Consider the following 10,762-nt stretch of genomic DNA (forward strand, 5'->3'; position numbering starts at 1 on the left):
ATACACATTTTGATTAACAGTGCTCTTAACATACTATACATCTTAAAGCTGTAGTAAGATACAGTATGTATTAAGTTTTGACAAATAACAGGAAGTCAGGTTGTGTTATTGTAAATACAATTCTTAAGATTGAACCAGGTCATTGGGATACACCCATAACAGACCCTGGAAACAGAAACTTGCTTTGTATGATAAATGAGTTTTGCCTCATGTTTTTTATAAAGGTGAATTTGGTTTTTATAAAAAAGATATTTTCCCTCTTTGAAGAGAAAAAATCATCCGAAAGAAATTGCCAAGATCATTTCTAAGGTAAAATCTATAATAGTCTGTGTTTTTATCACAAACATCTTTTCTACTTCCTTGAATATTATGACAGATTTTAGATTGGTCCTTAGTTTAGATGATAACATTTCGTCTTTCAAAATAAAGTGATATACTGTTTTATAAATACAACAGAAAAACTTTTTACCAGGGAGGGAAACGTACCTGGAACTCATCAATTACTTTTTCGTGGATTTGCCCTAGGCACACCGGATACATTTCTCACTCCTGTGTTTTTCTTAAAGGATTTTGTCTGATCTCTCGCTGATTTCAAATTTGTATTTGTGGATTTGCATTTTTATAAAGGTTGAACTTTAGCCTTTTCTTTCTTTCTTGTGCCACTAATTGTTGTTCCATTGTTTGGGTTTAAAATATACTCAAAGAAGAGACAACGAAATGTTCTAAACATATACTGTAAATAAGTAAAGGTTTGGAACAGTAGATGATGCAGAAAGTGACACAGTCCTCTCTTAACTAATTTGATGTCTGCAAGAAATTATTTTTGTCAACTCATTATCCAAATGGTGTTAGAAAACCCATGAATAATGGAGATGGTATTTGTGATGAAGAGAATTACCAATAAAGAGAGGAAGTTCTTTTTAAATCATCAAATGTTAAATATAAACAACTGAGTCATGATCCCATTATAGCTTCTCCCAAAAATATATTCTAATCATGATAATGCCTAAATTGATAGTAACCAGCACAAATGACTTCACATCTCTTCAGGTGGTCATGCTGGGGTTCAGACAGTTGCTTTGGAAGAACTTTTATTGATGTCTGTATTAATTAATCCCATTGCTACATTCATTTGCTATAATTTATTACATGTTTTAAATGTATCTATTTTAGTTTTGGTTTTAAAATCTTTTTTTGTCTAAATTGGTTTATCTTTAACACATTTTCCACAAATTTGAATGGTGTGTGAGTTTAGTTTTGTGCTTAATCTCAAAAGGAGTCTAAAAGACAGACTAGTAATTAGGATCAGTTCCTTTAGCACTGGTAAGGTGTTTCTGTTTCAGCTTTCAATCTATCTGAACATCTCAAAAACAGATGTAGATTAAAACTGGTTTTATTGAAACAGAGTTTCTGGTAGTCTATGGAACATGTCACTCTTAAAAAAGTATAAGACAATGAAATGGGTTATCCATAAAAAATTAATGAATTAGTCATTTTTTTTATTTAACTTGATTGAAATAGGCATTCAATGTTCAGAACCTGTTATTTAATCTGTCAAAAAGATTAAGTCAGGTTGCTTCATGTGAATGCTTCATATCATCACATAGTGTTATTTTTGACAGTTTATGTTGAGCGATTAGCTCCAGGTCTTTCAGGTTTGAAAGCTTTCTTTCCATCACCCCAATCTTCAGAACTCTCAATAGATTTTTTATTGGATTTCATCTGGATTCAAGATATCCATAAACCTTTGAATCTGCAGAAAGTGATTGAAAATTTATTTATTTTGGCATATGATCGTCAATATAAAAGCAACATCATAGAAAAAACAGTATGTAATGTATAGAATATTCTCTTACCACACCTTAGACCCCTTAGTAGCAGCTTTTAGTAAACAACACTCCTCTAAACATTTTGTTGTTTTGAATTTGATAATGAACATAATGATTAATTGAATTTAAAATGTCTGGTTAAGAGATCCCTTCTGTCTGTCAGTATTTTCCCAACAACTCATCGAATGTATGCCATAAAAATTTAGGACAGTTCTTTAAATAAAAGGCATCCAATGGGGTAACAGCAGGTTATTTCACTAATGGCTAACAGTGTGTGTATGTGTCCACAACAACAGTCACTAAAAAGCTAATGTTCTACTGGGGAATGGTGAAATTTTTACTTTAATAATTATCTTTAATCAGTAAGATCAACAGGTTGACTTTTTGAACAGATAAAGTGCAACTCCTATGCCCTTTCACTAAATCTCCTGCAAAAAAATGATCAATTCACAATTTCTAAACATGAAGCTGTTAGAAGAATGTTGATGTTTCTTTCTCTGACCACAGAAAGCCACAGAACAGAGAGCGAAACACAATTGTTCTTGGATCTTTGGCCAAATATTCAATTGTCCACACTTGTTGCTCACAGACAAAAGACAAGGGTCTGTGTTGCCTCTGTGCTGCATGATAGGACAGAAGGGAAGTGGATATGGAGATAAGCGGTATAGTCAGGAAGTTGTTGCAATTCTGTTGTCAAAAGATAAAAAAAAAGGTCTAAACAGCCTCAACGTTCTAATTAAAGGGAAATTTTTTATTCTTGGCTGAAAAACAATCAAAGCATTTATATGCAGCTGTGTTCTTGTGATATTCACCTGTAAAAGCTAAATAACATTTGATTAACTACATCTATTGTTCTACAGCACTGGAAAGCTAAACATGAGTTTAACTCCCATCTTTGGAAGCCTATTTCCTGTCTATTCTAAATCTAGAGAGTAAAAACAACAAGGGAGGAGTGAAAAATGAGACAGTCTGAGCTGAATACTATAGGCGTGGTTCTTAATTCTTTTCTCATGCACTCAAGGGTCTTTGTGCCTGAAACTCTATCTTCTTTCGTTTTCGAATGAACAAAGTAGATCTTATGCTTATTTAAATTATAGTTTAGCAGGTCTGGGTTTATGGTAGAAGTACGTGAATATGGTGACGATCAGCACTGATACTGAGGAGAGCTTGAGAGAAAAAATGGAGAATCAGAAACCAAACACACAACTGCTACAAGACGTTTTGTGTGATTCCTGTATGGAGACCCCGAGCAAAGCGCTCAAATCCTGCCTGACGTGTCTGGTTTCCTACTGCGAAGCCCACCTCAGACCCCATCTGGAGAATGCCAAATTTCAGAACCATCGTTTGGTGGATCCACTCCATGACATTGACCGTCAGACCTGTGAGGTTCATCAACTTCCCCTCGAGAGCTTCTGTTTTCTGGATGGCTGCTGCATCTGTGCGGACTGCGAGGGTCAGGAGCACCACGGGCACGAGACAATATCTGTGGAGGAAGCTCGAGGAAACATTGAGGTCTTTTGAAATAAGAAAAAAAAAAGAATATTAATGTTTGTACTGATTTTGAATCTGCTAAAGTTTGTAGAATCCTTTCAACATGTGTTACTATTTTATTTGAAATAATATGCAGACTGAACTCCTGCAGAAACATCAGAAAATCACTCAAACTGTCTCAGATGTAGAGAAAGTGATACTAAAATTACAAAGCAATGGCGTTTTAATTAAGGTAATCTTACCTTTAAAACATTTATTTAAAGCAAAATCATCTGCACTATAAATACATGAAGCAAATTTTAATTTTTTTCCCCCTATAGTCTTCAGTACAGGAGCTGTGTGTTATGGTTGAAGAGCAGTTCACCAAGCTGCAGAAAACTGCAGAGGAGGCCAGAACCAGGGTGGAGGCGGTGCTGAAAGGACAGCAGAACCAAGCTCTGAGACAAGTAGAGGGCATCCAGGCACATCTGGAGCAGAAGAGGGTCGAGATGATGAAAACTGCAGCCAAGATGAACAAACTGTCTAAGAGCAAATCTGATGTTGATTTTCTAAAGGTAATGTCTTTCAGGATTTAACACACCTTTCTTATATCATGTAAACTTTTTCAACATTTCATGATATTTCCTGTACTATTTAAACAACAAATAAACAAAGAAAAATAAATATTTAAGGCAGAAAAAAAATTAAAACCTAAAAAGAATCTTACACAAGTCTACCTTCACTGGTATAATTTCGCTAAACAATGGGATTGGTTGATTTACGGGTCTTAAAGCAGCTTTAATCAAATTTAACCAGTTTTAGTTTGAATAGCCCCTTTGTAACTTATGCAGTTACGCTAATCATTATGCTTACTTTTGACATGATTTTACATGATATAACAACAATGGGTTAACACCACAATTTCCCCATTGTGGGATTTATAGAGGGGTTTTCTATTCTATTCTATTTTGATAGTTATTTTTACCCTCTGTTTCAGATTAACTGGTAGAACAGAGTCAGTCAAAAAAGGTTTTCAGGTTGTTATGAAGAAGGAAGATTACAGAGTCTGGTGTATGTTTAGGGGTCAAAGGTTTGATGTAATGTCAGATTAGACCAAGATATTGTGTCTGAGAGGGGGTTTATTTTGGATACAGGCCTGTTGACAGTGTACATAAAGGTTTTCTGTGGCTCCATAGAAAAATTAATGGGTTCCAGTTCAGAGAAAAGAGAAATAATGGCCTTTTTTTTTTTTTTTTTTTTTTTTGGTTTGTTTCTAAACCAAATCAACTTGATCCATTATATTTGTATGCTGTGCTTACATTATAGGATTACACAGAGTGGGGAAAAAGATTGCCAGATGTATGCATCCCCACTGTGCACATCAGTCGACTGGACCATTTACAACAATGCGTTCAAGCAGTGACTGATGTAACTCAGGAGCTGTGTGGCCTGATTTTGGACTCCTACAGTGAAAAAATGAGCTCCATCTGCAAAAGTGGTGAGCTCATTTTTGTTAAATTATCTTCCAGATCATTGGAGATGAAGCTTAGACATAATTACTTCAGCATATAATTTTGTTTTTGTTTTATTTATCCTTTAATGATATGTTAATCCAGGGGCTGTATCACATTCCTTAGATTCAGACTTATCTGTTTAAAGAACTGAATTGATCAGTCAAACAAATTTGGATAAAAATGATTCAATAAGCCTTAAATCCGGCATCAGTTATCAAATATACTGTACTTCCACTGAGAATGGCTTGAGATAACTTGATAACTCATGTTGCAGAAGTACTAATTAACCCCTGCTGTTTCTGGTTAACCGTTTTAAAAATGTAGATATGCTTGAAGTATATAGCATCAAGCTTAATGATGTAAAAACCAACCTTGGAATTTTTAACTAGAGTGAAATTATATCAGACTTAAATTGAGCATATTGATTGATTAGAGAAAAAAGTTAAGAAATAACTTTTTCAACAAAATATACTATGAAAACTTTGTACAGCCCTATTGCTCAAAACACTATGAAATGTTTCCCAAGGGAAAACCTCCAGGTCCCTCCCTATAATGCTTCACAAGGTTGGAGTATAAATATGAGGCTATTCCATTTCCCACTATCTCTTTCACTCATCAAACTTGCTGGCTTCACTTTTGTCATCTCTTTATTGAAGCTCTCTGCAGATTTACTGTGGGGTTTCAGTCTAGACACTGAACACTCTGGGAAAAAATGGTTCATTTTGTTTCTTATGAACCAATACTTGAATTGACCAGAGGTTTTAGATTATAATTCCCCTAAATAACCCATAATGGTCAAATATCGATTCTCTTGTGGAGTCAAAAATATTCTGGCATTAAAAAAAAGTTCTCAGTGTTAAAAATCCTCACCAGGATTTAACAGTAGCACACTGCCTTACATATCCTCAATCACACTTATGAGTAGGTCCCATTTGCTTTTCCTCATTTTTATAAGAATTATGTCAATGCTGCCTGAAATGTCTGAGACCCATCTAAAATAATAAAACTAAAACCTTCATTTCATACAAAGTTTAAAGATTTGCAATCTTCAAATGTTTACATTTATGATGGTAGGATGGGTTATTTGGGGGTATCACTAACAAATAACAGTTAACATGGGTTATCTAGTGTTTGAGTGTAATCTTGAAGACTTTAAGATTACACTCTTCAATGCAGTTCAGATGACAACATTTTTTCTATTCTTTCCTTTTTCTCATCCTTGCTTGTAAGTCCTTACAGTACAAGGCACACTTGGGTCCTCATTCAGCCTACTGACCATTAGTTAGTTGAAATGTTCAAAATCTAGATAACCCCAAATTAGCTACCAATCACAATTTCAAAAAGTCAATTCAAGCAAAACGTTAAAGGCTTTATTACATTGATTTCAATTTATTTTTAAGAGATACGAGTAATCATTTATCTTGGATTTTTTTCACAATGATTATTTTATCCTCTGAATAGATATTATTAAAGCAAAGATTTGACTTGGAGTGGTTAGATTTGTAAAAATTAACCCGCTGCAATAAAAAGTGCATTTTTATGGCTTTTTGCATGTTTGCTATGGGAGCTAGAATATGTTACAAGTTTAACAATTTTGTGCTTAACTTTTCTACCAACTGATAAAGCAGGTGCTAAACACTCCATGCAAGAGTGTGCGCCATCTTCTCTGCCTGATCCTGCGACCCAGGAGGACTTTTTGACATGTAAACACTTTTAAAAACTTTATATACTCTCCTTTTTGTCATTGCCATAAAACTAGTGTCCCATAAAACTACATTTCCTGTTTCAGACACAACGAGATTGACCTTTGACCCTGACACCACTCATCATTTTCTACGTCTGACAGCGGACAACCGAAAGTTAACCAACACCAGCCCCTGGCAACACAGCTACCCTGACCACCCCAGTCGATTTAAATATTGGCGTCAGGCCTTGACATTGGAGAGCCTCTACTTGGGAAGATATTACATTGAGGCAGAGCTGAGTGGGGAGGGCGCCCACATTGGAGTCACTTACAAAAGCATAGATCGTAAAGGAGAGGAAAGCAGTAGCTGCATCACTGGGAATGATTTTTCTTGGTGCGTCGGAAGAAACAGCAGAGGTTTCTCTGCCTGGCATGCTGGGGAGGAGACTCCTTTGGAAGTCTCAGAAGTCACCAGGGTTGGCATATATCTGGACTTTCAACGCGGCTTGGTGTCTTTCTACGATATAACAGGCCCTATGATGCTACTCTACACATACATTACTGACTTCATAGAGCCCCTATATGTTACGGCCTGGCTGTCAAAGAAAGACAATGTTGTGACTCTGGTTCATGCAAAATGACGGCAACACGTTTTCTGCTGAGTTATAAATATCTACGGAGGTTTCATAATACGGGCAAAAATGTAGTGTGTCAGTGGCAGGTAATTCACATGCATGTCAACGAATGAGAAATTTACAACCACCTTGTTCATAATCTTGTAAACATACGAGTCATATACATCAGTGGATTGTTTCAAATCTTCTGCAGCTTTATTGCTGTTTTACTGCCATGGAATGTAATGTGAATAATGGGGAGAGAGCCAAACACAATAACTCACAATGTCACTTTTTCTCTTTATATTTTGCTTTAATTAATTAAACTCCTTGTACAGCACTATTACATGATCAGTTTGATAATACTAAAATCTATGATCATTCTGTATATTTTAAGTGCATGCTTACATTTAATCAGGAAACTGTGTGTGAAAAATCAACTTTAAACTGTAAAGTCTGTTTCATTCTCATCATACGCTGGATTCACAAAATGAACCCCGGTCTGCGTCATGAAGATGGAATCGGTGCTGCTCACACCAGGAATGTTACTTAGCATGTCAGGCTTATCAAACATTGGGTTGTCAAATCCACGGTCAATGGCCCCATTGAGGTCGTCATCAACGTTGATGTTCCTCTTGAAGAGGCTTAGAGTTGGCAATGAAGGCATTGCAGGCATTGAGGGCAGTGGAGGCATCTGTACAACTCCCTTACGGATTAGCACAACCACAATCACTACAAGTGCAATCACAAGTAAAACTCCACACACAGCTCCAACCACTGTCCCTGCACTGCTTCCAGGCTCACTACTTGTTTGAATGTCAGCTCCTGTTATTCCCAATTTGGAGCCATGAGCTTTGATATCTTGGATCATGTCCTGAGCCAGAGCTTCTGATAGCTTTCCTGTCTCTCCATCCAGAATAACAACCTGTATTTCAGGTGATGATCCATAGGGGATTATTCTCATCAATCGCTGTGGCTTCAAGACTTTAGACATGCCCAGCTGAATGGACTTGTATTGTGGAAGTATGAGAAAAAGGTGACGGATTCGTTCTCTGTAGTTCTGCAGGTTGAAGCCATCAGTATAATGGATGGTAACAATGGCACCACACACCTCACAGCAGTGTCCAACAGGAAGCAGGGGGGTCTCACAGCTCAAAGAGCCACAGGTTACTGCACTGCAGATACGTTCATGATTGACAGAGTTCCCACACTCACAGCCAGTAGGATCCCCACAACCTGGGTTGCCAACGGTGACAGCCGACGACCCGTGAAACTGCAGCTGCCCTGAATCTGAGCTTAGATACTCTGAGAACTCAGATTTGCTTTCAAATACCTTTCCCAGCACAGACAAAGATTTGACAGGGATGGTGTTCTGGTTGGAGCTGGTGTCCACGCGGAAGGAGGAGAGGGCTTTGAACACAACATCATCCTGCTGACAAGGGACCATCTCTTCATGCACAGAGAAGAGGAAATTTCCGTCCAGCAGGTCGTTCTGAGTGGCAGCTGTTTGCCACAGAGTTGGATTAAGCCATTGCAGAGCCTCTGAGTTTTTGAACTTGGTCTTCACTCCTGTTCCACAATCTGGGTCCTGTCCGGCGACAACATAAAAACCAGCTCCCGAATTCAGAATAATCTCTCCATCCATCGGTAGCATCATCTCCTGCACGGCATGACTGGTCTCCACAAACACAGACACCTTCCTCTGAGATGAAAACTGGACTATGTCGCTGCCACAGGGAACATCTCCTTTATCCCAGTTGGTCTTATTCTCGTAGTTGGTATTAGGAATCCACTGTTTGTAAAGGGCATTTGCTGCCCCAGCAAAACAGAGGATAAGTAGCACTTGTGGCATTTTCGACATCTTGAATATTTGTGGCAGTGGAAGGAAATTTTTTTGACCTTTGAGTCCAACCTTGTGACAAACATGAGACCAGCTCCACGTACTGCTAAAGTTCATGAGCTCATCCTGTTCAGGAGCAGGTGACCTGTCAATATTTACACCTTCTGATGTGACACTCCTGCAATATGAAGACCCATCCAAACTATCCTTAAGCTCTTTTTTCTGTGGTCAAAACAACTTGTAAGAAGGTTGAAATAATATGTAACATTTTAAAAGACTAAATTATGGCTTTAGCTTGCTTATTTTCTGCTTTTCACAAAGAAATAAATAATAATAGTTAGCAATATAGGTTTAATAAATAAAAAGTTGACGCTGGAGGTAATGTGCATTTTTGCAAAGAATATGACTTTTCATGACTACATTAGCCAAAAAAAATCCATTATTTAATTATAAATCAGAATAAACTGGACATAAAGATGATCCTACTGTAACTACTTTAACTGTTCTGACTGATCTGCAACATCAAACCTAAACATTTAAACCATTTTCATAAGTATTGAAAGCCTTCACACTTCCCCACATTTTGCTATTACAGAACTCATTGGAATTTTGTGCAGCAGAGCAAAAAAAAAAGTAGTCCAGTATTATGAACTTGAGGGAAAATAAACATGATCTGTATTTTTTATTTTATCTGAAAAGTTGTGGCACATTTTTAGGTCAAGCTGTACATTTTGGGTTCTGCTAAAAAATTAAATTACCCCCCCAGTCTCAACTCTTTGTTAGGATTTAATTGGTTTTCTTTTAGGGTTTCCCTCTTTTCAGCTCCTTCTATCGCACTTTAGCTTTGACTCACTCCTGTTGAGCAAAAACATCTTGTCACCTTTTTTGCTGCTGCCAACTTGTTTTACGAGGATGTTGTGTGCAGGGTCATATTTATATAACAAACAAACATTTTGGCTTTATCTAATCCCATTTTGGTGATATCCCCTGCATGACAGAAATATAAAATTTGAAAAGAAAATGACTAAATGTTTTCCCATCTACAGATTGCCCACATGAGCTTTTTATCTCTGAAACTTCTCTAGCACCAAGGTGGATCATCTCTCTTTTCATTATTTTTTTAAAACACCCACCCTCTCCACTTTAAAGAAAAAATGCACAAGGACAACCCTGTACCCGCTACCGAGAAAGAACACCTATTAAACGTGTGCAAGAGCATGCACAAGCCATTTCTCCTCGTGCACCCTCTGTTTAAAAGTTGCTGTTTGCATCACTCATAAAAGCTTATTTTCCAAAAGAAGATTGACAGTTTTTCCATTATGTCACTCTCACCACCGCAAGCACGTAGGAAGGCCTTATGTAAACATATCACCAGAATAATAGAAAATTAGGAGAACCACTTATTTTGACGATCCACCTGAAAAAAGAACATCCTCCACTATACCTTTAAGTAAAGGGAGATGTCTAAAGCAGAACATAGCTTGAGAGCCTATCTAAAATAAATATTTAGGGGTATCAGACTTCAGAGGGTTGGATGCATTATTTTGCTCTTTATATTGTATTTTTAAAGGATTTTAAAACCAAGTCTAATTTATATCTCACTGAACAATTATGCACAACTTTGTAGGGTTGTAAATTTGGTTGTAATTTGACAAAATGTGAAAAAGGCTGAATAATTGTACAAGGTGCAGTAGACCCTGTAGATTGCACACAGGTCTAGAAATAATAGATAGATAGATAGATAGATAGATAGATAGATAGATAGATAGATAGATAGATAGATAGATAGATAGATAGATAGATAGATAGAT

General features: G+C 36.8%; 2 protein-coding genes across 2 annotated transcripts; one reads left to right on the forward strand and one right to left on the reverse strand.

Annotated features, from left to right (window-relative positions):
- The first annotated feature begins 2,934 nt into the window (after nt 1–2,934).
- Nucleotides 2,935–7,154, forward strand: LOC107083161 (tripartite motif-containing protein 16-like). Its single transcript, XM_015372160.1, has 6 exons — nt 2,935–3,341; nt 3,457–3,552; nt 3,641–3,874; nt 4,626–4,797; nt 6,439–6,516; nt 6,603–7,154. Exons 1-6 carry the CDS (start codon nt 2,964–2,966, stop codon nt 7,136–7,138), a joined length of 1,494 nt encoding a protein of 497 aa, XP_015227646.1. The 5' UTR covers nt 2,935–2,963; the 3' UTR covers nt 7,139–7,154.
- A 379-nt stretch (nt 7,155–7,533) lies between these two features.
- On the reverse strand, nt 7,534–9,173 carry amn (amnion associated transmembrane protein). The gene has a single exon (XM_015372159.1). The coding sequence runs from the start codon at nt 9,066–9,068 to the stop codon at nt 7,554–7,556; it is 1,515 nt and encodes a 504-aa protein (XP_015227645.1). The 5' UTR covers nt 9,069–9,173; the 3' UTR covers nt 7,534–7,553.
- Between the last annotated feature and the right edge of the window lie 1,589 nt (nt 9,174–10,762).

The sequence above is a fragment of the Cyprinodon variegatus genome, unplaced genomic scaffold (genome assembly GCF_000732505.1).
Source record: "Cyprinodon variegatus isolate N-32 unplaced genomic scaffold, C_variegatus-1.0 Scaffold69, whole genome shotgun sequence".
In the NCBI taxonomy this organism is placed as follows: Eukaryota; Metazoa; Chordata; class Actinopteri; order Cyprinodontiformes; family Cyprinodontidae; genus Cyprinodon; species Cyprinodon variegatus.